Source organism: Heloderma suspectum, chromosome 12, assembly GCF_057233095.1.
Source record: "Heloderma suspectum isolate Gila_16-S chromosome 12, 16-S_ref, whole genome shotgun sequence".
Lineage (NCBI taxonomy): Eukaryota > Metazoa > Chordata > Lepidosauria > Squamata > Helodermatidae > Heloderma > Heloderma suspectum.
In genome coordinates this window covers 22,018,592-22,046,247 of record NC_139469.1, presented here as the reverse complement: position 1 = coordinate 22,046,247, position 27,656 = coordinate 22,018,592, and the positions used below count along the sequence as shown (strand labels likewise).

The following is a 27,656-nucleotide window of genomic DNA, read 5'->3' as shown; positions in this document are numbered from 1 at the left end:
CAGTGGAAGAGAAAAGGGCCTTTAGCAATGTGTAACAGTAGAGGGGACATGAACATGTTCCCAGGTGTGGTACGAAAACTGGATGTTGCTAGCATATCACTGTTTTTTCATCTGTAAAATGATGGAAGGCATATGTAATGGACAGCAGCTAAACCTATGCAGTTTTAGTTGGAAATATGAGATACAAATGTGCTGAATAAACATTTCATGTAGTGCCAGGGCCAGGTTTTGGCAGGCTACTGTGCACAACAGCCTCAATGGGATTCTTCCCTCAGAGAGGCAACCTTCTCGACGCCATTTTCACCCGCTGCTATCGCTCTACCGCTTGTTTGATCAGCGGGCAGAGAGCCAGGGAGCAAGGAGGCCATGGCATCTCCTGCTCCTCCTTCTCACCACTACCCTTGTCTGGGCCGGAGCGACAGGCAGGTGGACAAGCAGGCTGTGAGGAGGAGGGCCAAGTGCAGGGGATTCCTGTCAGTGCTGGGATATGGGCCCTCACAGAATCATAGAATCATAGAATAGTAGAGTTGGAAGGGGCCTACAAGACCGTTGAGTCCAACCCCCTGCTCAGTGCAGGAATCCAACTGAGCAGGTGCCCAGCCATGCCTACCTTTCACACCGGCCTTCTGCCATAGTGTCAGACCAGAAAACCACGATGTCAGGGTGGACACGGAGCCCATAGAATCCCAGAGTAGTTCTGATTCTGAGGAAGAGGAGCCGCTCCTGGGAGAGGAGCGCGCTCCTCTTTCCCAGGGCTGACAGCTGACGGAGATTCCTCCCACCGGCATTCCTAGCTTAGATAGCAGTCCCGGGAGTGAGAGAGCACGGGAAGCAGACTTGCTGGACGCGCGACGCTGACACAGGGAGTGGCGCCAAATGGAGGGCGCGGAAATGAGGTGTAGTGCCCGGTTGGCACGCAAACAATGGTTGCACCCAGAGGATCCAAGGGAAAAGGGGAGGGCCTCTCCCTAGCCCTTAAGTTCAGGGTCTGCCAGTGATTCCCTTTCAAACGGGGACCAACTGTTCCCACTTAGGGCACAGGTACTCTGCTGCTCATATCTAGTTGCTAACAGTAGAGTTGCTAAGTTGTAAAAGAGGAATAAAGCTTTGAAAAGAATCCCTTTGTCTGTGTCTGGACTTGGCTACTGGATTAGACTGAGAGAGGCCTCCAAGGAGCCCTTGACACATGGTTCCTCAGTCATGAACTCCTTGGATGGTCTTGGCCCTGCATCAGTGCCTCCATTCCCCTGGCCCTGGGTGTACCTGGCCGCAGCAGTGGGCAGCTACGAGTGGTCACTTTAAGTTTCTCACAGTGCCCAGGGTTTCTGACATAGCGTCACTCCAGGGCATAGCGGATAATGAAAAATGGCAGCTCACAGCCACACAGCACCTGCCACGGCGGGCCCAGGGCAGCCATCAGTGCCAGTGGGCTTGCTGGGGCCCTGGCAGCTGCTCGATGGTTCCAGGCGCAGATGCTAGGTCTGGGCAGCCCACTCTGAAGCCGAACCTACCTTGGAAATGTATTGTGAGGGTAAATATTGGACAGCCCAGGGTGTACTCCAAGCTCCTTGGAAGATGGGTGAGACAGAGAGAAATGAAGAAAAATTAATTGCACAACCCAACTCAACCTGTGGCATGCTGCCTGGATTAGACAGGCAGGAAGGCTGACAGCCAGTTGAAAGCTACCTGCAATTTTGTTTGCAAAAGAAAACAGTCGTTCCATCTGGGTGCAGGTTTGGCTGTCTTCTCCATGCCAAAAACTTTCGGAAACTCATCCCTTTCGAGACCCAGATATGGGCAGGCATCTGGGATGGCTGCTTGGGAAAAACAGAACAGGGCAGGCACTGAAACACACCAGATCCTAACAACTGATAGTGAGGAAAAGGAAGGTTTAGGGAGTCACCAGGTTGTCCTCCCAACTGCTCTGGAGCTTGATTCATTCTGTAGGAGCAAGTGAGAGCTGCAACAAAAAGTTGCAGCATGGAGTGTTTCTTGTTCATAGAATCATAGAATCACAGAATAGTAGTTTTGAAAGGGGCCTATAAGACCATCGAGTTCAACCCCCTGCTCAGTGCAGGAACCCAAGTCAGAGCATCCCCGACAGATGGCTGTCCAGCCTCATCTTGAATGCCTCCAGTGTGGGAGAGCCCACCACCTCCCTAGGTAATTGGTTCCATTGTCGTATTGCTCTAACAGTCAGGAAGTTTTTCCTGATGTTCAGCCGGGATCTGGCTTACTGTCACTTGAGCCCATTATTCCGTGTCCTGCATTCTGGGATGATGGAGAAGAGATCCTGGCCTTCCTCTCTGTCACAACCTTTCAAGTACTTGAAGAGCACTATCATATCTCCCCTCAAGACTGCAGGAGCACCATTCTGTTCTTTGGAGTTTCTGTTCTCCTTCCATGGCCAGCACAAGGTCAGTCCTGCAGTGAGGTGGTCTCAGTAGAGTGGCCACTGATGAATTCCCCAAAAAGAGGACAAAAGAGGATGCCAACTTGTATAACGTTTGCCTATGCTAATATATATGCATATATGCTAATTTAGAAATAATTATTATAATTTAAACAGAAACACAGTGCATCTCACCACAGTGACTAAGACGGGTGATAGTTTAGTTTGGAAAAGCAGTAAGGAAGGGGAGACATGATAGAGGTATACAAAATTATGGATGGTGTGGAGAAAGTGGATGGGGAGACATTTTCTCCCTTTCCCATAATACTAGAACCCATGAAGCTGATTGGTGGGACATTCAGGATAGATGAAAGGAAGGACTTCTTCACACAGCATGTAGTTAAACTAGGAAATTCACTTCCATAAGATGTAGTGATGGCCACCCATTTGGAAGGCTTTGAAAGGGGACTGGACAAGTTCATGGAGGAGAAGACTATCAATGGCTACTAGTCCTGATGGCTATATGTTATCTCCAGTGCCAGAGGCAGTATGCCTATGCACACCAGTTGCTGGAGAACATGGGTGGGAGGGTGCTAGTGCACTCGTGTCCTGCTTGTGGGTTTCCTGTGGGCAGCTGGTTGGTCACTGTGTGAACAGAATGCTGGACTAGATGGACCCTGGGTCTGATCCAGCGCAGCCCTTCTGGTGTTCTTATGTGATGTATGTGCCTACAGGGTCAGTCTGCTGCTCAGAAGCTGACTGTTGATGGGCAACAGTTCTGATGGTTCTTTATCTTTAAACTGGAACTGGACATGACAGCCCTTCAAATAGAGGATGGTCCTCTACAAAAGAGGACAGATGGCCATAGGCAGCAAAATGCCTTGGGGTGGCATTGCCTTCTTGCAGCTGTTCCCATTTTTATGTTTTCTGATTCTGCTGTGACCTTTATTTTATTCCTTTCTTTTGTAATCTTTTAAAGATTGAATTTAATATGTTAGGTGGCAACTGATGGTTAGGACCAAAAGGGAGGGGGTGGGGGAAGGAGACTTGGGTAGTGCGAACAGGTGTGTTAGAAGTACCAAGAATGTTCTTAATTCCATCTCTGAAATGTTGGAGAATATGTATGTACATATACAGCTTTCTGTTATATTGAAAGCATTCATTTTGTCCCAGCTTACTAGTTTGCTCACTTTTACTGTTCTTCCTTCATATTTATTTGTTTGTTTGTTTGTATTCATTACATTTTAATACTGCCCAATAGCCGAGGCTCTCTGGGCAATTCACAATTAAAACAATAAAATACAACTTGAAAAAACATAAGTCTTAAAAAAAAAAACACCAGGTAAAAAAAAACAACACCAGGTAAAACCCAGCAGTAGTAACTCATAGCCCAGGGAAAGCCTGTGTGAACAGGTGTGTTTTCAGGAGGCGTTTAAAAGATGCTACATTTTCTACCCCCTGAACTGCACAGGGGAGGGTTTTCCAGAGGGTGGGTGCCACTACAGAGAAGGCCTGCCATCTGGGTACTTCATGGTGACATTGTATTCATTTTGGAATGACCAGCAGGACCTCCAAGAATAGCCAGCAGGACCTCTTAGGGTCCTTTATCTTTAAAACAGATTCATACCTGAAAGCCCTTCAAATAGAGGCCATGTTCAAATAGAGGGGTGTCCTCTGACAGCTCTTCAAATAGAGGACTGTCCTCTATAGAGTTGGAGGTGCATGGGCATCCCACCTCTATTTGAAGGTATTGTCCAGACTAGGGATGGGTGAATGAGTGATGTTTAAGATCGCAATAGGATTGTCTGAACATTGCCTTGCCGCTTGTCCAGTACCTAATTCCCGTTTGCATTTGCGATCACTGCTTGCCCTGCACGAACGTGAAATTTGCACAAATCGGGCAGCAATTGAATGGGAAATTTACATAACTTTCTTCCATAGGCTAAAGCAGGGCTGATGCAGCATACAGGGGAATTTTTGCAAATTAGGAAACTTGTGCAAAATTGAACTGGGAAAGTTGCGCAAATCAAACATGAGTGCATGTCTGGGAATTTGTGAACATTTTTGCCGGACCCGTGCTCACACTCACTATCATGTTCAGGTCTTCGAACAGGGTATGCTGGCATATTTTGTGGGCAAAAACGAAATTCTCCTACATCCCTAGTCCGGACAGAGTCTAATTTAAAGATGGAGTACCATCAGAAGGAAGAGCCCCGAGGCCTTGAAGTTGCCCATCAACACTTAGCACCTGAACTTCAGACTGAACAGGTGGGCACACAGCTCACCTGATCACAGTCTTCCCCACTATGGTGAGATGCATTGTATTTCTAGTTAAATGATGGTAATTATTTAAAAATATGTATATGTACATATACATTTTATGCAGATACAAATGGGTAGTATCCAATGTTAGTCCCACTTGGAGCAGAGTCATCGACATGAATCAGACTGCAGTTAGACAGTAGCAACTTAAATCCCATTCATTTCAGTTGGTCTCCTCTAAGTAGGACACACATCGGCTACTACCCTGTATCTCCCTTTTTTGGTAATGGCTATCCTGTTTTTTGGCCATACTTGTGGCCACCCTAGTAGAAAGTAAATCTCTAGCACTTGTATTTGTGAAGGTAAACAGATATACAGTAGGCTATATTCTACCCCATTGCTTGCTCAGAAGTAAAATTGCTCCCAGTTTCCAGTGTTCTGCCCATTGAGTCCACCAAGGTCTTAGCATGGCTGACAAGCTCCAGGCCCAGATTTCTAAACTTTCTAAAATTATATTTGGATATTTCATATTAATACTGAAAACACTTAGATAATTTCAAACTGATTTGGCTACTTGTATGTAGTTCCTGGCAGTCCTGCATTGATCCTCTGCCCCACATACCCATGTGCCATTTAGACCCTCTCACACCAACATTTTTTATTATTACATTTCTATCCCACCATTTTTCCTCCAAGGAACCCAGGGTGGCTGACATGGTCCTCTCCCTCCCTTCCATTTCATCCTCACAACAACCCTGTGAGGTAGGTTAGGTTGAGAGTCAGTGACTGGCCCAAAGCCACCCAGTGAGCTTCATGGCCAAGTGGGGACTAGTGTCAGGGTGGATACTGAGCCCATAGAGCCCCAGAGTAGTTCTGATTCTGAGGAGGACCAACCACCCGTGGGAGAGGAGCTCGCTCATCTCTCACAGGCACAGCGGCAAGGAGAGATTCCTCCTGTCTGCATTACTGAGAGATATAGTGACCCTGGCAGTGAGAAACTGGGGGACGGGATCTTGCTGAATGCTCGGCGGGGACGGAGGGAGCGGCGCCTGATGGAGGGCGCTGAGAGGCGGTGCTCTGCCCGCTTGGCGCTAAAACAACGGTTGCATCCCAAGGATCCCCGGGTAAGAGGGAGGACCTCTCCATAGCCCATAAGTTCAGAGTTTTCCTGCTCTTCCCCTTCAAACAGGGACCAACTGCCTTACCTGGAGCTTAGGCTACTCCGCTAACTACCCCAGTGCATTTCCTTGCTTAGTTGCTGGTGATTAGCATCTGAAAGAGTCATTAAGTTGTAAAGGAATAAAGCCTTGGAAAGAATCCCTTTCATCTGTGTCGTGAGTTGGCTATTGGAGGGGACTTAAAGAGGCAGGTAGGGCGCTCCTGACAACTAGAGCCTGGATCTCCTGAGTCCGAGTCCAACACTCTAACCACTACACCACACTGGCTCTCATTTCCAGCTTTTGGCCTAGCTGTCATCTCCTTTACACCTTAGAACTGAGACTCTTATTTGCATGGATACTTTTTCATCTAACCCCCACAATCCATATTGCATCTAACTTCAGCCTGTGCCTATGTAGGCAGGGCAATTGCTGTGTGGCTGCACACAGCCACCTTTCAGCAAGAGCAAAGCCCATTTATATCACTGAGAGTGCCTTGGACTGCAAGAAGATCAAACCAGTCCATACTCCAGGAAATAAAGCCAGACTGCTCACTTGAGGGAATGATATTAAAGGCAAAACTGAAGTACTTTGGCCACATAATGAGAAGACAGGACACCCTGGAGAAGATGCTGATGCTAGGGAAAGTGGAAGGCAACAGGAAGAGGGGCCGACCAAGGGCAAGATGGATGGATGATATTCTGGAGGTGACGGACTTGACCTTGGGGGAGCTGGGGGTGGCGACGGCCGACAGGAAGCTCTGGTGTGGGCTGGTCCATGAAGTCACCAAGAGTTGGAAGTGACTGAATGAATAAACAACAAAATTTATTATGTTTTTATTCTGCACTTCTTCCAAGGAGTTCAGGCCATCATACAAGGTCCATCTCTCCCCTGTTCCCATTTTATCATTACAACAACCTTGTAAGGTAGGTTAGTCTGAAAGAGTCCAAGGTCACCCAGGGAACTGCATGGCAGAAGAGGGATTTTGAACCCAGGCCTTCTTGGTCCTAGCCCCAACACTCTACCCATTGCACCAGCCTTCCCCAATGTGCTGCCTGTCAGATGTGTTTGATTGCAACTCCCATGCTGGCTGGGAATGATGGGAGTTGTAGTCCAACACATGTGGCAGGTACCACATCGAGGAAGGCTGCACTATACCAAGTTGGCTCTGTGATATAACTGAATGGGAGACAATCCTGGTCCTTGTTAATCACAGGACTGATGGCAAATCTTTGTTTCTGTACAAAGACGTACAATTTCTTCCACCCCTGCTGGGGCATGTATTGCTCACACACAGCAGGAGCACAGGGGATCTCTTTTTTCTCCTCGTAGCTTATGCAGAGAAGCTCCAAAATGGATGTTCTGTAGCTACAAGATGCACAGCATCCTTGCGAAAGGGCCTGCCTGGCCTCTTCTTTGACCGATCAAAGGAAGTTATTCCAAACAACCTTCCCAGGCACTTTGTTCTATTTCTGAACCATCCATCCAGTTCCACTGCAGTTTCATAGGTGAAACATTCCAGTACTTTGAAGCTGAACCCGTTGCTTCTTGTCCTATTCTAAGCGATAGAAGATGACCAGTTGCCCCTTCACTTTTACTCCTCCTCCTTCTAATTACAAAGCTATCATACGTATTTAATCAATGTACCATTATATTCAACTTAATTTAATATTTGCTTTCAATGTTATGTTAAAGCTATCCACAGCTATTGAACACAATGGTCTTTTCCACTTGTGTATCAAACACAAGATTGTGTTTCATACTCTTCACAAGGCCTCGGTTCATAGAATTTCCCATTCCTACCTTAATCAGCATTACCTTACTCATCGGAGTATATCTGGGATTCTTTACCAAATCTCAAATGACTATGAAATAAATTGCTGTGATGCCATGCGCTATTCGATTCAACTAGGTACTAGGAGAAAGCTTCAAAAAGAAGCTCCAGCATCTTCTAAAACGTTTGCAAGCTGTCTGCCTCTTCCCACTCTAATCCATGTTCTTCTAGGCCAGACATGTTGTAGCTGATCTTCTGTCCCCTAGCCAACCATTTTAATTAACCCTACATTTGCTTTTGATTTACAGAGAAGCTGGTTTCCGTGACGTAGGAAGATCTCGCTGCAAGAGGATGGACCTGGTGTGCATACTGTGGTTGCTCTTCACTGTCTGCGGGCTCGACCTGTCTCAGGCTGTCAACCCCTTTGCAGTGCAACAGGTTCCTCCAGACCCTTGCTACGATGAAAAAGGGGCACCCCGCCGCTGCATTCCGGAGTTCGTCAATGCCGCATTTGGAAAGGAGGTCCAGGCCTCCAGCACGTGCGGAAAGCCGGCCACCCGTCACTGCGATTCTTCAGACCCCCGGAAAGCTCACCCAGCCTCCTACCTCACCGACCTCAACACGGCTGCCAACCTGACCTGCTGGCGCTCCGACACCTTGCACCACTCGCCCCAGAACGTCACCCTCACTGTCTCCCTGGGCAAGAAGTTCGAGGTGATCTACGTGAGCCTGCTGTTCTGCTCACCCCGTCCTGAGTCGGCCGCCGTGCTCAAGTCCATGGATTACGGCAAAACCTGGGTGCCTTATCAGTACTACTCATCACAGTGCCGGAAAATCTATGGCAAGCCCAACAAAGCTGCCATCACCAAGCAGAATGAGCAGGAGGCGCTGTGCACAGATGGGCACACCGACCTCTACCCGTTGACCGGAGGACTGATCGCCTTCAGCACTCTGGAAGGGCGTCCTTCTGGCCAGGACCTTGACAGCAGCCCTGTTCTTCAGGACTGGGTGACAGCCACCGACATCCGAGTCATTTTTAGCCGCCCCCATTTGTTCCGGGAACTAGGGGGGCGGGACCATGAGGATGAGGACGGTGGGATAAGCTCTTCCTCGTACTATTACGCTGTGGGCGAGTTTCAGGTTGGGGGACGCTGCAAGTGCAATGGCCACGCCTCACGCTGCGTCAAGGACAAAGAAGGCAAGCTAGTGTGTGACTGCAAGCACAACACCGAAGGCCCCGAGTGTGACCGCTGCAAACCTTTCCATTATGATCGTCCGTGGCAGAGGGCGACGGCCAGGGAGGCCAATGAGTGCCTAGGTAAGAGAGTTTTCTGCCTTTCCATTTTGTGCTAGTCTCCTCCCAGGCCTAGCGCCATTGGTGGGCATAGTTGGGCCCCTGTCAAGGCTCATGCCTCTGCAGGGGGCATACTGTCAACCCCTGGCACTTGCTGGCCCTGCTGCTCCTCATCCTTGCTGTCACTGCTGGTTCACCTTACCAGAGTGAGGAGAGGAGAGCAGCAGAGTGAGGAGAGGAGAACCCTCTGCTTGTCTTGTGCACTCTCCCTTTTTCTGCTCTCTCCCTTTTTTGCACTCTCCCTTTGCACTCTCCCCTTGCGCGCTCTCCCTTTTTCTGCTCTCTCCCCTTTGCGCTCTCCCCTTGTGCGCTCTCCCTTTTTCTGCTCTCTCCCCTTGTGCGCTCTCCCTTTTTCTGCTCTCTCCCTTTTTTGCGCTCTCCCCTTTGCACTCTCCCCTTGTGCTCTCTCCCTTTTTGCACTCTCCCCTTTGCACTCTCCCCTTGTGTGCTCTCCCTTTTTCTGCTCTCTCCCTTTTTTGCACTCTCCCCTTTGCACTCTCCCCTTGTGTTCTCTCCCTTTTTCTGCTCTCTCCCCTTTGTGCGCTCCCCTTGTGCTCTCTCCCTTTTTCTTCCTCTCTCCCTTTTTTGCACTCTCCCCTTTGCACTCTACCCTTGTGCGCTCCCCCTTTTTCTGCTCTCTCCCCTTTGCACTCTCCCCTTGTGCTCTCTCCCTTTTTGTGCTCTCCCTTTTGCAGTCTCTCTTTTTGTGCTCTCCCCTTTGTGCTCTCCCCCTGTGCTCTCTCCCCTTTGCGCTCTCCCCCTGTGCTCTCTCCCTTTTTGCGCTCTCCCCCTGTGCTCTCTCTCTCTCTTTGCACTCTCCCTTTGCGCTCTCTCCCTTTTTCTGCTCTCTCCCCTTTACGCTCTCCCCCTGTGCTCTCTCCCTTTTTGCGCTCTCCCCCTATGCTCTCTCTCTCTCTCTCTTTGCACTCTCCCTTTGCGCTCTCTCCCTTTTTCTGCTCTCTCCCCTTTGCGCTCTCCCCTTGTGCTCTCTCCCTTTTTCTGCTCTCTCCCCTTTGCTCTCTCCCCTTGTGCTCTCTCCCTTTTTTGCACTCTCCCCTTTGCACTCTACCCTTGTGCGCTCCCCCTTTTTCTGCTCTCTCCCCTTTGCGCTCTCCCCTTGCGCTCTCCCCTTGTGCTCTCTCCCTTTTTGTGCTCTCCCTTTTGCAGTCTCCCTTTTTGTGCTCTCCCCTTTGTGCTCTCCCCTCTTTACTTGCCTTGTGCTCCCTCCTTTGGATGGGTCCACAAATCAGGCCCAGAAGGAGAGGGCAGCAGAAACAGAAGGGAGGAAGTGGAGGTGGGCTACCAATGGTGTAGTGGAGCCAGGGCTCACACGGTCAACCCATCAGCACTTTTAAAATTGTTTATTTGTTTACTTATTATTTATTTACAACATTTGTGTACTGCTCTGCATCTAAATCGATTCCGGAGTGGTGAACAACAAGAGATAAAAAAGAAGACGAATGAAACATGATATTAGAGTTATCCTTTAAAAAACAGAGTGCCAATAAAACTGAGGCTGGTGGTCAGCCAAGGAAGGGACACTGATGATATCTGCCACCCGCCCAGACTTCCCTGTTCCCTCTGAGCTTAGCTGTAATCCTCACAGCAGCTGGGTGGGGGTGGGGGGGATGGATTTTCCCAGGAAAGACATATTGTTCCCTGCTGTAATGCAAAGTATTTTGGGGTGGCTTGGTCTTGAATGGGTAACGGAGACCCATTAGCTTTACAAAAAGCCTGCTCCTGGTGGAGATGGTAGAGTGTGTCTGTTGAAATAGATCAACACTGCTGCCTGTAGTGTGGGACTGTCCTTGCAGGCGTGGCTGGGGGGACTTTCATGATGGGTGCCTGCTTGAAAATTTACCGCTATACCACTGTGGGCCACTCCAGCAGGGGGGTCTCTGAGGGTATCTTGCTCGAGGGCCTTCCGAATCATGGGGCTGGCACTCTCTGCTCCTACCTGGTGTGGCAGATTTTTACCTGTTCAGGTCCAATTCCTCTGGCCCTGGAGTAAAATAAAAATGAAACAAACAGACAAAAACTGGGAGGGAAAAGGCCAGTCATTGCAATAGGAAGAAACACTGCCAATCTGTCTTTGGGTCCTTGTGACAGGAGCTTTCATAGGCCAGAGCCCTCAGTCTGCTGCATTTCATTTGTCAAATTAAATGGCCCTGAGAAAGTAGTGGGTCGATATGCACATGGTGGTATAAGGATAATAAGCCAAATTCATATAATAGCTGATTTTATAGAAATGGCCAAGACGGGGATTCATACTTTGATCCTTAGGGCTGGTGTGAGGTAAAGGACAAGATGACAAGATTTTCCATGTACAAAAGCTGACAAGCGCTTGAATCTTATTCCAACATTGGTGACAGGACAGCATCCGCTTGTGCTCTCAGGGTAGCGGGGTAGTTTCAGGGGTGGGGGCAGAGTAAGTCACAAGGTATATACAGCTCTATCCATTCCATACCTCTCTCCCTAATCTGCCGCCTGAAGCAGCCACCTCGCCTCATGGTAGGGACAGCACTGTTGATATTCTAGCAAATACAGATTCTGTTTGGACTGGTAAAGGGCCTGTCAGAAATAGGGCCGGCTCCAGATATGAGAGGGTCCTCTGTAGGCCCTTTCCAATGTGGATTCCCACCCACCCTTAGGACTCCCAGCGAGGGCTTACCTTGTAGCCTAGCAGAGTGGAAGGCCTTCCTCCTCTTTTTATTTCTTTCCTTTTTAATGGAAAGGAGCAGCAAAGCTTCTGAGAGGCAGCCTCCTGGTGGCTGCTCTTCTGTTTTCCCCACAATGCACCAGATCAAAGCAATGTCTGGTAACCAAAAGCAAAATGGCAGCCAGCCAAATTCCAGCCACCTAAGCTCAATCTGGGGGTGGCACCAGGGTAGGCAGGTAGCTGTCAGTTCAGTGCTGACACCAGGCCTTCTCCGAATGGCAGGCTGTTTTTCAGTTGTTGATGATGTTCATGATTATATTTATTTAATGATTTAATTATTTTGTTACATTTCCATCCCACCTTTCTTCCATCATGGAACTCAAGGTGGCTACTGTGGTTCCCAGGTAGTCTCCCATCCAAGCACTGACCAGCCCCAAACCTGCTTAGCTTCAGCAAGGTGGCTGCCTCATGTGCCTTCAGACTATGGCCTGGGACCATTTGTCGCCTGAGGCAACCACTTCACTCTGCTTCACGGTAGGGCTGGCCCTGAAATTAGGTAACCATTTTAAGGGAGAATACTGAGACTTCCCAGGGAAGTTTTAAGTTTTATGATTGCTTTTATATAATTCTATTCAGGCACTGGTTAAAAGTATTTATACCATATCCATCCATTAAAATGCATCTTACAGCATAATTAAAAACACACACAACAACATCTGAACAGTAAAGAATGATGAGTTAAAAGACAAGATAACCGCAGATAAAACAAAAATTCATTCTTCAAGGGATGAACAAAATAGCTTCAGCCCATCAGGTAAAAAACCTACTGAAAAAGGAAGTCTTTCCAAGATGGTGGAGGACCATGAGAAAGGGGGTGAGATGACCCTCCCTTGATAGGATGTTTCACAACCGAGTGCTATTCTGCACTCTTTCTTCTGATCTCTTCTGATTTACTATCTCTTCATTGACCCCTCTGCCTGCCCCACCTCATTTGATGTCATTGGCTGATTTGATCTGATGCTGGGCAGCGAGAGGCAACATTGGCTTAGATGCTCTGATGTCACTGAGGTCACAGCATCCTTGGGGCAGGGCAGCTGAGTCCTCAAGAGGACTGAATTGTAAGCAACTTTTATTAAATTAATCCAGTCTTCCCTATCTCAGCGCCCTCTAGGACAACATATCCCATCACTTCCAGCCACCATGGGACAACGGGGCAATGGGATTTGTAGTCCAACACATCTGGAAGGTGCCAGATTGGAGAAGGCTGAATGAAACCATCTCAGGATTGCCTGCACATGCATGGGCTCACAAATGGCACTCTCCTCCTGTCAAATCGGTGAAGTGGTCCAGCAGAAGCCTGACCATGCAGACCGGCAGTAATGTGACCCAAGACCAGAGGAGGCAGAAGTAAGACAAACTTCAGTACAGACCTGGGAGAGCCTGAAGTTGGTGGCTACTTCCCTCTAACACCCCTTCCTAGCTCGCTGAATGCACACCCTAGGGAGTGTTCCCTTCAGCATCCCTAGATCGTTTCAAGGGTCAGCCCTTTGGCAGATGGAACCGAGAAGACGAACAAGAGAAGAGAAAAGGCATGCTGGTTGAGGCGCGAGAGAGGGAGGCAGTGTCCCTTTAAGACATCCCGGACGCGCCCAGATGCACAAAGGCGGCTTAGCAGAGCTGCCGTGTGAAAGTTTTCCCCGTCGGCTCCATCTCCCATTTCCCCCTTTCCACTCGCAGGCTTTGTGCCTTCTGTGAAAGAGCTCCTCCATCACACGCCTCCAAGGGGGCTTAGCAGCTGAAAGCAGGATTAGCTCCCTGAGTGTTCCCCTCTGTGCCTTTCAACCATGACATCTCGCCGGCCAGCAGGAACAGACGCAGCAATTAGTACCAATTAAAGGGAGAGGGCCTGCCTGGGAACTTCCCCCCGTCGCACGGCTAGGCAAGGCAGGGCCTTCTTGTGCCTGTCTGGTAGCGGTCTCGACCGGATCTACCCTGGCCACGCAGGGCATTCTAAAAGCCATCTCTGCCAGGGATATCGCTGGAGGGGTCCCAGGTTGAGAGCAGAAGGCCATGCTCAGCGTGCCAGGAGTGATGGAGGAGGGCATGCTAGCTGAGTCTGGAGGACACCACACTCCCGTGGAGGCTGGTGGCGCCAATGTCAGTGGGGTGGTGAATCCGCTCCGGGTTTCAGTCAGAACCAGTCAGAACCAGTCAGAACTCCAAAGGAGCTATCCAAGATTTCTGCCCCATCTCTAAGCTGGCGTGCCAAACAGAGCTCATAAGATCTGTAGCTACTACCTGCAACTCGTGTGGCCAAGCTGGGTACTGGTGAACTGCCCTCCTGAGCGGTCTGATCCTGCAGGGGGAGTGTGATAGGTCAAGCAGAGGCCAACACCCAATTCCACAGTCAGTGTGATCTCTGACTTTCAACAATTTGGCTGGTGGCTCTGATGTCAGTGGGGCTGTGTGGGTGCAGAGTGTGGAGCACCTTGGATAGCTCCTCTAGGGTTCTGGCTGCTTCTGACTGAAACCCGGAGCGGATTCACTACCCCACTGACAATTGGAGCCAACAGCCTCCACTGCCACACTCCCTAGGAAAAAGGGACTCATCAGCTCTCACTGTCTTTATATCCAAAGACAAACCCATCCTTGACATAACTGCCTTGTCCAGTGTCAAACTGGGTGCCCTTGGAGACGTTCTCCATGCACTTATGGCAGCCTGATGGGGTCTATGCTTTTAAAGCATGGGAGGGCATCCCTTTGGCCTAATTTCAAAAGCCCTCTGCAAGCAATCAGTATTAGGGTGGCCACTCATGAATAGGGATGTATGAGAAATTTGTTTCAGTTCATTTTTGATCACGATTTATCCAATTTGCACCTTTTGGACTGAACACAGACTCGGATGCAATCTGTGGTCAAAGTCCGTACCTTTCCAAGCTTGCAGTGTGATTTGCGGACCAGAAACAATGTGTATGACAGCATGTGTACATTTGGAAAATGCGCACAAATACCCTTTAATCAATGGGAGAAGAATGTGCACATTTCAGAGATGTGCACAAGTGATACATGTATGAGGGGGAAAAAATGGATGAAAACACACATGGATTTTCATGTGCAAAGAAAAAAACCCAAAGCTCACAATCTAATATGGACACGAGTCTGAATGAGCTTTGAGATGAAATTTGGAGAACTTCAGTGAGATCGGGTTTTGCTGATTTGTGCAACCCTAGTTATGCATCACCCCCCCAAAAAAGAGGCAATGCAGTACCAATTACAAGCATGCCAGTTTGCATAACATTTGCATATGGTAATTTATGTGCATAGGTGCAGTTCAGAAAGGATAACTATAATTTAAATAGAAATGTGACACATATTGCTATAGTGGGGAAGACTGGGACCAGGTGACCAGTGTGCCTGCTGCTCTATCTGTTGTCCTGGTGGTAAGTGTGGACGAGAATCTTCAAGGCCCCTGCCTGCTCTCCCTTCTTTGGGCTTCTTATCTTTAAAGTGGGCTTGGATTGCACTGCCCTTTAAATAAAGGACACCTTCAAAGCTGTCTGAGGACAGTCTTCAAATATTTATTGACTGGTTCGATTTGTACCTGCCTTTTCATCAAGAAAATTGACATGCAAGATGGCTAGAGGATTGTCCCCTGAAATGGGACACCTTGCCACTCTAGTTCAGACCTGCTGGCTGCAGAGGAAGAAGAGGAGGAAGGAAGGAGAGAAGAAGGCATCAGAAAAAGAGAGAGAAAAGAGGTAACCCTGCCCACTTTTGTCTCTGGCCCTGCCCACTGCCCACGGAGGGATGGTGGAAAATTCTGCCATGGACTCCACTGAGGCTGGATTCTAAGAATCCGCCCCCCCGGAGTCCGCGGTGGAATGAAAGACTCACCTCTGCCACCTGGGGGAATCCGCGTTGGCTGAATCCGCTGCCATCCGCTGCCGTCCGCTGCTGCCTGTCTTCAGACGCAAATGGCATCCAGCATAGTGGACGCCATTTGCATCCCTGCCTTTTGCCGTGATAGGCTACGTAAATCTTTACGCCATTTGCGTGGCAGCAGCCAGAAGTCTGGATGTGGACAGGCCCAGCCACCGGATCCACGGACTCGCCACAGAGTGGAGCCAGCTGGGGAGGATTCTGGGGGGAGGGACAGATTGCCTCCCACCCGCGGACCCCCCCAGCAGACTGGTGAGTGTGTTTCGTACACCCCTATGCACCCCATGTGGGGCTCCCATCAGATTGTCCCCGAGGGAATGTGGACCTTGAAAAAAAAAATTGGTGGGCAACATGGCTGTCCAGATGTTTTGGCCTACAACTCCCATCAGCCTTAGCTAGCATAACCAATGGTGAAGGATGTTGGGAGCTGTAGGCCAAAACATCCAGTGCTTCTTGTCCTATTTCCCCAGTGCCCAGTCTTGTCCCTTATCCCTTGTCCCAGGAGTCTCTTGTCCCTTGTCAAGGAGTCCCTTGAGTCAAGGAGTCCTTGTCAAGGAGCCAAGGAGTCCTTGTCAAAGAGTCAAGAAGTCCCTGGAGTTCCTTGTCCCAGGAGTCCCTTGAATCAAGGAGTTCTCATCAAGGAGTCTCTTGTCCGAGGAGTCCCTTGTCCCAGCCTTGTCCCTTGTCCCAGGAGTCCCTTGTCCCTTGTCCCAGGAGTCCCTTCTCCCAGCCTTGTCTCTTGTCCCAGGAGCCCTCCTGGCCACAATACGTGGGAGAGAAGATTGGCCAAGAGGACTGATGTGCCTTGCATTCAGGCACAGTAAATTAATGCTCCTGGCTAGTGATGCAGAGGAACACAATTCTTCCCCTTCTTCTTCTCTGCCCACACGGCTTGGCTACTGAAGATGTGGACGAGATGCCTGGTACTGTCAGTCTGTGCCATGTCTTGCCTGTTCAATCCATGTCCATCTCGCCTTGGAGAGACTGATGACCCAGGCCCTAGGGATGGGTGCACCACCCCACGCCTGCCCCACGTGCCGCTCACCAGACCCCCGCCAGTTACCCACTCCTGGTTGGCTCCCTGTTCGACCTGGCAGGCAATCTGCAGGCGCCCAGCACGCAGCCACCAGACTCCTCGGTGAGCCTTCATTTTGCATCAAATTGGCCGCTCATGGTTTTGCGTAGAAGACATTTTACATAAATGGCAGCCGTAAAGTGACCATTTACTCGAGATTGCAGGGGTGAATGGTCTATTCACGTGTGTAATCTTGCATAAATGGCTGCTTTACAGCTGCCATTTATGTAAAATGTCTTTTACACAAAATAATGAGCTGCCAAATTTTACACAAAATAGCGGCTTGCTGAGGAGTCGGCCGGCCGCGTGCAGCTCACTAGGTGCCCACAGAGTGCCTGCCGGCTCAACCAGGGAGCCAAACGTGGCAGGTAAGTGGCAGTGGTCCGCGGACAGGAGTCCAGGAGGCCAAGCGGGGGGGGGGTCTGCCAGACCCCACCCCCCTCTCAGACTCCCACGAGATCCCTACCAGGTCCAGATAACAACAACAACAGCCACCTCTTGGCTAGTTTACATGAGCAGGAATATCGAAGTAGGGATGGGCAGATTCCCTACCTGCTGGTCTGTAAGGAATCCGCCTGCAGGGGGGAGGTGATCTTCTTTGGCCGGCTCCGCTCCATGGCGATTCCGTGGAGCCACTGGCTGGCTCTGAAGCGCCAGCGATATGGCCGCCGTGCCTTTTTTTTTTCACGCGATAGGCTATGCAAATATTTGCGTAGCCTATCGCATGAAAAAACAGGGACACAAATGGTGTCCACTAAGCCATTTGCGGTCATAAATGTCTTAGTTTAAGCTAAATGCAGCCATTTATGACTGCATTTACCGTAAACGAAGACCTTTATGGCCGCAAATGGCGTCCTGGATGCCATTTGCATCCACAGTCAATCGCCTTCAGCCAGCGATATGGCATGGTGGCCGTATTGCTGGCACTCCGGAGCCAGAGGATCTGGCCAAAGAGGATTCTGCGGGGAGGCGGAGGTAAGTGTTCTGTTCTGCCATGGACTCCGGGGGTCCGGATTCTTTAGAATCCAGCCTCATTGGGGACCAAGGCGGAATTCTCCGACTTCCCTATATCCAAGGTTGTCTAAGCTTTTACCCAAAAGGTTGCAATGATGAAGAGGAGCAAACTGGGAGTCAGTGAGCCCCTGCTGGAGTGACAGGCCCTCGACAGGAGCCCGCTCATGCCTACCCTTGCTGCCAACCCTGGGGGTATAGAGCTTGTGCCTTCTCCTCTACCTAGGACCTGGACTGCCATCCATTACGCTTCTGCACTAGATTTACATCCCTTCCCAGTCTGGTGCAGACATCAGGGCATCCGAGTGGTGGCATTCGTTGCATCATGTCAGTGTGTGCTGAACAGTGATCATGTGCCATGACATTGTCCCTCCTTGTGCATCCACTCCTGCCCCTGCAGGCTCTTTGGACCCTGAGCCTTGGCATGTGCCATCGATACTGATATTTATGTTTTACGGTTGCTACCAGAGAAAGGCTGAAGTGGCTTGTTTTCCTATTCCCTCTCTATTTCCTTTTCTCTCTGAATTTTGTGAGTATGAGATTGTAAGCCCACGGGCAGAGACTATATTATTTTCTTAATCTTTGTGCAGCATGTAGAAAATGTAGGCACTTTATACATAATGATAACAATTAATAAGGGTGGGTGCCTAGATTAAGGCATTCTGTCAACACAGTTTAGATTGTCAACATGGATAGCATCACTGCTCCTCTGTCCTGATTTTGGCACACGCCCGCTCCCTGTCTACACTCGATGTAGTCTCATTGTGTCACTGCAGGTGCAAAATCCTGAGTTGCTAGACCTGTGGAACATCTTTTTTTCTTCACTGCACCACCAGTGGAATGCCGTGGCCCATGACAGGGAAGTGATACAACAGTTCTTACAGCCAATCTTATCCGCTTTCTCTCTTGCAAGGAGGTAGGATTAGGCCATCAGGTTTTCTAGGATGGCATTGCCTGGGATTACTCCAAATATGCTGGATTGACTTCCACCATGGATGGCTGGGGCATGGGGGGCACCAGGTTGAGGAAGCTGACCTAGTCTCTTTGGGATGGTGTTTGCCTGAGGCTTCCAGGAGGGGAAGAAATCTCGAGAACTCAGTTCTTTTCTTCTGGGATAGCATAGCAGGCTAGAGAGAGAATGTCCCATTTAGCCAAAGGTTGGTGGGTGGCATGAATGAATTCTGTGTGTATGTTTTCCTAAAAAGAAAATGCTTGCGGTTACTAAAAACACATACATATACACCTCGGATCTGAAAACTTTCAGGGTTCAGTACATTTTGTGGTTTGGGCAGCCTTCCAAATTGTGGGTTTGGCGTGTTTGGCACAAATGTTTGGTTGTCTGCAACTTAATTTTCTTTTATTATTATTTTTTTGAGGAAAAAGAAGAAGGCGGCTTGAGTACGTTATTCATCTGGGAATGTTTACAGCTAAGGAATGTTGCCAGTCCAAGGGATGGACTGGATGATCCTTAGAGTCCCTTCAACTCAGGGAGCCTGAATTAAATTTAATAGAATCTTTTTAGAAAACTCTTCCTGCCTCCCATCCACATATTCCACCTGAATATGGTGCTGATCTGGTGTTTTTTTTGTGTGTTTTTTTTTAAAGCAAATTGATTTTTGTTCCAAATATGTTAGCTGGCTCCGATCATGATAAAGAAAGATAATTTTTCACTTATATTGGCCAAGGGCGCCAAACTCAGATGGGAATTGCTAGAAATGTGCAGCAAGCAGAGACAGCTCTGCCGCAAAGAGCTGAATGTCTCAGCAGATGTGGCTACAGAGAAGAGGGATGACGTGGCCACAGGGCTGGCGCCAGCACCCAGTATCTTCGGGCAGCTGTTGAGGGCCCAAAGCTCCAGCAGGGCCCGCTGCTGCTGCTGCGCTGGACTGTCATTATTATTTTCTATCCAAGCAGTGCCAGTGCCTGGATCTAGCCTAGAGTTAAATTTCCCTCAACGCCCCCAGCGTAGCATCACTTTGGGGCCGAAGGCTTTTACATTTCACACAGTTCCCCAGAGTGATACTATATTGTGAGCATTGGGGGCGGGAATGGAAATAGTGGCTACACCCTGCCATCATCGATGTAGTGCTCAATTTTGGAGTGAATGTTTTAATTCTATTATTTTATTTATTGCATTTATATACTGCCCAACAGCCAAGGCTCTCTGGGCAGTTCACAACAATTAAAATTATAATATACAACATGATACAACCTAACACAAGACTTGGAGGGAGCAATCCTATGGCCTCTAGTCAGTGGCCGTAGGATATGTTGTTTCCGGGAACCGACCTTCCCCCCCGCCTTCCGTGCGGCCTCGCAGGCAGCACGGAGAAGCCCTGTCCTCCGCGCTCACAAGAGGAGGATGGAGCAGCCAAAACGGGGCATGTCAGGGGGCATTCCGGGGCAGGGAGGGTGGAAATGCTGGTACGACACATCCTATGTGTCGTCCAGCAGCCTCCTCCCCCGCTCCACACTCCTGCAGCTATACAGCCAAAATTGGCTGTCTAGCCACAAATGCAGCTCCCCTCCATGCTTCTCCTGCCCTGCACTGGATAGGCGGTTGCCTCTGAGTTTGGAGGCAGCCACCTATCCCCATAGGATTGCGCCCAGAAGTTTAAAAGCAGTGTGTGAAACCAGAGTAAAACCCAACAGCAGTTACAAACCAGGGAAAGCCTGGGTGAAAAGGTGCATTTTTAGGAAGGGCTTGAAGGATGTTACATTTTCTTCCTCCCAAACTGCACAGGGAAGGGTTTTCCAGAGAGTGGGTGCCACTACAGAGAAGGCCTGCTGGCAGGGCTCTTTACGGGGACGTGCCTTTCTTTTTTGGATGACTAGCATTCCAAAGAGTGAAGGTGCCCAGCCTGTCAGTCGCCATATCTCTGCCCCCACGGAGAGACCAAAAATCCAGGCCGCTGTGTTGATCCATATCAACAAACCAATTCTCACAGTTTTCATCTCCATCAGGTTTTTTGTAAAGCTCATGGGTTTTAGTTGCCCATTCAAAAAGAAGCCACCCCCCAAATACTTTGCATCACAAAAGGAAAAAATACATTGGGCAAGTTCGCACATCACACTAAACCACCCTGAAGATAAGCCAAGGTAGGCTGTTTTTTCACTGGATAACCCACTCCCAACAGATGATCCCACCCAGTCCTAGCACGTATCCCAGGTGCCATAATAATAATAATAATAATAATAATAATAATAATAATTTCATTTCTGTACCTCCTCCTCCCAACAGCTGAGGCGTTCTGGGCAGTTCACAACAATTCACAAAATCACAGCTACATGACGATAAAATGCAGCGTACAATTTCCATATACAATGTTTAAAACCATTTAAACCATTTAAACACCTAGTGAGCTGGGAGCTGCAATGCCACCTTCTGGCCATCCACAGTGGGGGCACTGCAGAGGCCAAGGCATTAGCTCCCTCTTCTACATATACATTAGCATATGCAAATGTTATGCAAATCTGTGCCACCCCTCAGTCCTCTTTTGTTGGTGATACATTTCCTCTTTTTTGGTGATGCATAAAAGGCTATTGCATTAGCAGCATTCATTGTCTTGACAGGCGGTTATGCAGGGAGGGCAGATGGAAGGGGGGCAGGGAAACTAACTTCAATATATAACACACACACCCCTGTGATTTTAATGTCTACAGAACAAGGAGAAGGAGTCCCACACATCTTCAAGAAGGCGAAAGAGGGGCAAAGTAGAGGCAATGATTTAAGGTGCCAGAAAAGAGGGGCTATTCATCCTTAGAGCAAGAATCCCTGGAGGCTGGCAAGTTAGAGGCAGTCGGAGGGGATCCCTTTGTGATTTTTCAGCCTTTACTTTTGTTGAAGTTAATCATCCCCCCCCACACTAAATGTGTATTCTTCTTAAATATAAATTAGCATATGCAAATATTATGCAAATGGACATCCTCTCTTCTTTGCAGGGTGATGCATGTTCTCTTTTTAGGCAAGGCTTAAGTGGCCACCCTAACTCTAGGCTTAAGTGGCTGCCCTAGTCTTTAGGTCGATAGAAGAAATAGGCCCGCCAAATCACAGTGCATTAGCTTTTGCTACCAAATGGAACAGAAATATGACTAATTTGGAAGATGTTCATCATAAAACAAAGAAAAAAATAAAACCCACATGCAGATAAAATTCTAAGCAAAATAAATCACTTATGCAACTAACAGCATGATCTATGCGTGTTTACTCAGTGCATATCTATGTCAGGAACAGCTTTACTTGTTGACATCTGCCTGTTATGTAGTTTCTGAAGGTGCGAAGGCCCTGTCCTCCCCCCATCCAAGCAAACAAACAAACAAACATGGCACCCCCTACTTCGGGGGAGGGTATTCCTACTGATGCTCTCAAAATTCTCCTGATTTCAAATGTCCACGCCAAGTTTACAATACCAAATTTTCTGTGTTTGTTTTTGTGGTGGAATGGATGCAATATGAAATAAAACTCCATTGTTTTATTTCTTTAAAAAAAATGAAGGTGTTGTACATCATTTATTTATTTAAAGCACTTTTTGCCCCACTTTTTAGCCGAAAAGGGTCTTATGGCAGCTTACAGATCAATAAAGAATAAGACTGTCTCTGCTCTCAGGCTTACGATCATTTCAGTTCATTAAAATACGTTTCAAATCCTCTGAGCCCGTCTAGCTGACTTACCTTTGTGTGGGTGGGGAGCTGACTGGAGAGGCCGTAGGATATTGTGCAACAGGTTTCTCCCCTCCCCTCCCCTCCCCTCCCCTCCCCCCAGCACACCTCCTTTTCTCCCTCTCTGAATTCTCTTATGAGGTTGCAGTTGCAAACTTGTAAGAGAAGCTTCCTACGATGGCTTGGAGGGGGATGACAGAGGGTGTTGGAAGGGAAGATCCACAATTGAATCTCCTCCTCTGTGCTCATAGTTCTGCCCACGGGTGCAGAGGAGGCAATCCACAGCAACTCCTTGCACCCCAAACACCGTCTAGGAGTCATGTGATTGCTCTCCCACTTATACTAAATTTCAGTTTTCATCACAAAAATATTAAAATCGCATTGGACCAAAGTCAGGCTCATTATTCATATGGGAATTACAAACATGCTAGATTTCAAGTAGAGACTGGATAATTATGGATTTCTGCAGCATCACCAGCTAGAATGAGTAATTTTACAATGGATTTGGTTGTACTTTTGATATCACAGCTAAAAGTCAAATATATGGTGCAGGATTTACTATCTAGAGAGGCAGTTACGTGGGGAGGGAGGGATGAACAGCAAGAACAACCTATGTATGCCATACACTGATAAGATTAAAAATAATTAAACAAGTACCCCCCAAATTTCCCCAGAAAGCAAAATAGGAACAATGATTTACCAAGGGCAGGGTACAGAAAATACAAATGACCAGAAAGGCAGGGACTGAACTGTAATGCAGGGCTTGTTTGCCACCTAGTAATATACCTGAAAGTCTTGTAATGACTTGCTTTCCTCCTCCACACTTACGGCACCAACCAGATATGCATCAAGAAAAGCAGCCTTTCCTGGTGTGGTTTGATGCTTCCTGTCTCTGATGGAACAAGGATTTGTGGATGGGTTGCAAAATGAGGAATTAAGAAACCAAACACAACTATCATACCCTTCAATGTTTCACAGATGAAAATAGAGACTTTTATAACTAGGTCCCACCCAGTATTCCAGGGCTGGCCCTGCCATGAGGCAGAGTAAGGTGACAGTCTCAGGCGGCAGATGCTGGGATGCAGCAGGAGCCAAGGGTAGGGATGGTTGGGCTCCTGCTGAGGGCCCATACCCCAGAAGGGGCTCATTGACAAAAGCCCCTTGGACTTTTTCTGCCAATGCAACCTGCTTGCTCACCTGCCTCTCACTCTGGCCCAGACAACAGAGGGGGTGAAAAGGAGGAGCAGGGCTAATGGTGCCATTTCTGTTAGATTTTTTTTAGCAAGGTTTATTGGCCGTAAGCAAAAAGCAACCCCCCCCCCCCAAGATGAAAATAAACTGAAGGAACTGAACCATGAGACAAATTTCTCCTGATCCAAATGAGGCAAATTTCTCCTGATCCAGTTCTAAACTTAATGGTAGGCATTATCCTACTTAAACCGAAATTCAGGAAGAGAGGCAGAATGAATCCAAAAATAAATTTAAACATCATAAACAATAGAACTAGGAAATTCTCATCCATCATCTCAGATTGGAACTTGGGCTATCGAAGAGGGTTAAAACTTGTTATTCAGAGTGGTTTCATTAGGTCAGGACAGTTTACTCTAGTCAGAGACATCTATATTTGGATCTGATCTGCCTCCAGCTTTGACAACTGATCTCTCAACTTTGTCTCAATTCTGGTCAGCATCATCCTGATGTTCCTTAATATTCCTAAAGAATTGAATTGACAATTAAACTGTTCAGAGTGCTGAGCTTGCTAGATCAAAGAACAGCACTTTGCAACATAGCTGCTCAGCTCTTTGAAAATTCATCAGCTTGCACTCAGCAGTACAGCTCGTAACTCAGTTCAAATGCAAGCCAATCAACCTATACACAGTGATTTGGCATGCAGAGCTCGTGGACTTTAGTAACTTCAAGATTTGTAGAGCCTGAACTGCTGAATCAAAGTGGAGCTCTTGACAAGATCTGAAGTACTTTGCAAATTATTAAGGTAATCTGAACTAATAGATAGCTCAGATCTATGGTTTTACAAGCAAAGCTTGCTAGAAAGGCATAGCTCAACACTTACAGAATAAAATCATAAAGATTTAGTTAATCTATTATTCAGCGTTGACATGGGGCAAGCTGAAGCCTGTTTTGTGTCTAATCCAGGGGTGGGCAGACTTCAGACTTGTTGGATCTGCTTTTACTAGAACACCAAGATCCACCAACCAGGCCTAGGTGCAAAAGACATTCACTTAGACTGAAAGAATACCATGCTTTCGAGCACATTCTGAGCCTAGGAATTTGGTTTTGGTACCAGAACTGAGCACACACAAGTCCTTCCCTGGTTACCCCAAGCTTTCTGCATTTGAGCAGCCTAATTTAGGTGGGGGAAAGCCTTTTTGTTGTTGCTACTGTTAAAGAATTGGGAGTCTGAAATCTTTGCTGATCCCACAGACGTACCAGTACACCACAATCTAGCTTCTGCCCACCCTTGGTCTAACAGAAATGTAGGAATATCATCAGAATGCAAATATGAAAATAGTTAGATTGCAGTTCTATAATACTTACCTGGAAGTAAAACCCATTGAATTCAAATGACTTGCTTTTGAGTATACATGCATAGGATTGTGCTTTTACAATTGTTTCTTGTCTTTACTTTGGGAATAGGTCCATTAAATAGTGGAAATGTCAAAGTCAGGGATGGAGGTCAAGGGTGTGTTAATTCAGTTACCCATCTGTCTGCTTATCGGGGAATAATGTTGGCATATGAAGCTGCCTTATACCAAATAAAACCATGGGTTCATTTGGCCCAGTACTGTGACTAGCCATGGCTCTCAGGCAAAGATTTCCCACAGTCCTGCTATGCACGATCCTTTTAACTGCAGATGTTGAGGACTGAACCTGGAACTTTCTGCAGATGAAGCATGTGCTCCAACAGCAGAGATGTATGCGAATTCCGTTGGGTGTGTGTGTGTGAAAACCCTGTGGATTTTGTTCTGCCCCCCCTTCCCTGGCATATACTTGATCGGTAGCAAGTCAAGCCAGTATGCAGATTCCGTTGTGTGTTTTTTTAGTGGTGGGAACTGACACATTTTATGGGGGGGACTTGAAATTCGTGCAAACGGAGTTGTAATTAAAAAAAAAATTATTGGCAATCTTGCGCAAGTCCACATGTCTGCTATATAGCCCCAGAGAGGCATATTCTCCTCTTCAAAATATCCTTGTCAGTTTCATCCTCTCCACACACAACATGGTTTAGCTCAGCGGAGCCATATTCTGTACTTGTCAATTTCACCTTCCCCTTTGGCACTTCCCCTGCTCCTCCTAGCCACTTTGCTCACTTAAAGAATTGCCATCATTTGGGTTGCTCACACAATCCAAGTAGCAGACCAAGATAAACACAGCATCGTGATTCAAAACTATTTCATTAATACTGTGGGAGGCTGAGGGGAGCGGCGGCATTTTCAGGACCTACACGGCAGAAGTCGCAAACCTGCCCTGCAGGCATTGGAGCCAGGTCCTTCTCCAGCAAAGGCACGGGGTGCAGCTCCAATCTGCTGTGGGTTTGGCATTGATGTCCACTCTAGAATTTCAAGAAAACTGTTCCATCGACTAATTGTTCCCAGCCCATTCCTAGACCGTGTGCTCAGTGGCTCTCAGCTTGCTTGCGGAAAGGAGGCAGGTTACAGCTTCACAGGGGAATTTCAGTGGCCTTTTGGAAAGCAAACAAAGAGTCACAGCATCATGTAATTGGCCCATTATTTACAAATTAATTGAACCTGTGATTGTTTAATTGGTCATGTGATTTTTAAAGGAGGGGAGGAGGAAAAATTGGCTGTGCTTGTGCGAGGAAGGAAGCAAGCTCCTATATAATTAGCCCCAAACTATGCAATTAAATTCTTATTAATACCCTCAAACAGCAGGGACTATACAGGCCTTTAATTAGTGATTAACATGAGACAGGGAGAGATGGAGCTGTTACAAAAACTGGCTCGTGGTTACAGTAACAAGTTTTTAGCTGCTGTTCCTCCCCACAACTTGGGAGGGAAGGCAAAGAATATGCAAACGACATGCTTAGTGGTGGTTGGAGATCAAGCGCAGTCATGTTGGGAAAGGGATCTGAGGCAGCCCTGCCAACTCTACTGCTTCAGTTGATTGCCTGCTCCCTTCTGCAGTCTATCTTCTGATTTACTTTTACCTGGGATGCTATCTGTCAGGTCTGTTGGTCTGGAAAATGCAGGTAATCATCTAGGCAGGTGGCTGAGCTGGGAAGTCAGCCGGTAAACGGAGAACATCAGTCTGAGAGTATTCAAGCAGACTACTGCAACCCTCTCTTCTCTGGCCTTCCATTGTCTCACTTCGCCCCCCTCTTAGGGTGCCTGGGTGCCCTACTCTACAGAGAACAGTCCTCTGTTTTGGAGGTCTGGCAGGAGATGGTCCTCTGCTTGAAGAGACATTCACTCTGAGTCCGGTCTAAAGTCAAAGAACCATAAAGAGGGAAATGACAGGGTGGGGTGGGAGCTTGAAGTTACCCATCTAGAGTTAACACCTGGGCAACAGCCTGAGCTGGCATCTAGGTCACAACATCGCAGACTCCCCCAGTATGGTGATATGTATTGCATCTCTATTCATAGTACTGTATTCATTTTTAAGTTTGCATCTATCCATATCTGTCCAAATATATATCCATGGGAGGAGGCTGGTGGCTCTCATGTCAGTGGGGTGGTGAATCCACTCTGGATTTCAGTCAGAACTTGGATAGCTGACTGTTTCTGACTGAAACCTGGAGTGGATTCACTGCCCCACTAATATTGAAGCCACCAGCCTCCACTCTATCTATCGATCGATCGATCTGCTTATGCGAAAGTTATGGAAATTGGCATCCTCTGTTTTGGCAAGGCATAAATAATCTCCCTACCCCCTCTCCTCCATCCAACACTCTGCTTCCAAAACCTTAACTTCTCTTCTCGCTCTGTTTATTTTATTTTTATTTGTTAGATTTATTAGCCACTTATCTGGCCAGCTACCCGGCCACTCTAGGTGGCATACAATTCAGATAAGAATACAAAATACAACATAATCAACAAAACAACATTGCTCTAGAAAAAACCCTAACCCACCCCAAATGCCTGCCTGAACAGCCAGGTTTTCAAAGCCTGGCGGAAGCTCATCAAGGAGGGGGCATGGCAGAGGTCACTAGGGAGGGAATTCCACAAAGTGGAGGCCACCACAGAAAAGGTCCTCTCCCTAGTTCTCACCAGCCTAGCTGTCCTGGCTTATGGGACAGACAGGAGGCCTTCCAAGGCCGATATTGTTGAGCAGCATCCCTGGTGTTGCTGGAGGCACTCCTTAAGATAGACTGGGCTGGAACCATATATGTTTTTAA

General features: G+C 47.9%; 1 protein-coding gene across 2 annotated transcripts in view; it reads left to right on the top strand.

Moving 5' to 3' along the window:
• Window positions 1-27,656, top strand: part of NTN3 (netrin 3) — a 191,673-nt gene that overhangs the window by 52,918 nt on the left and 111,099 nt on the right. For both annotated transcript variants that reach the window (XM_084818726.1, XM_084818727.1), the window contains exon 2: window positions 7,894-8,903. In XM_084818726.1, the coding sequence (XP_084674852.1) occupies window positions 7,937-8,903 (967 nt within the window). In that variant the 5' untranslated portion in view covers window positions 7,894-7,936. The remainder of the gene's footprint in view (window positions 1-7,893; window positions 8,904-27,656) is intronic.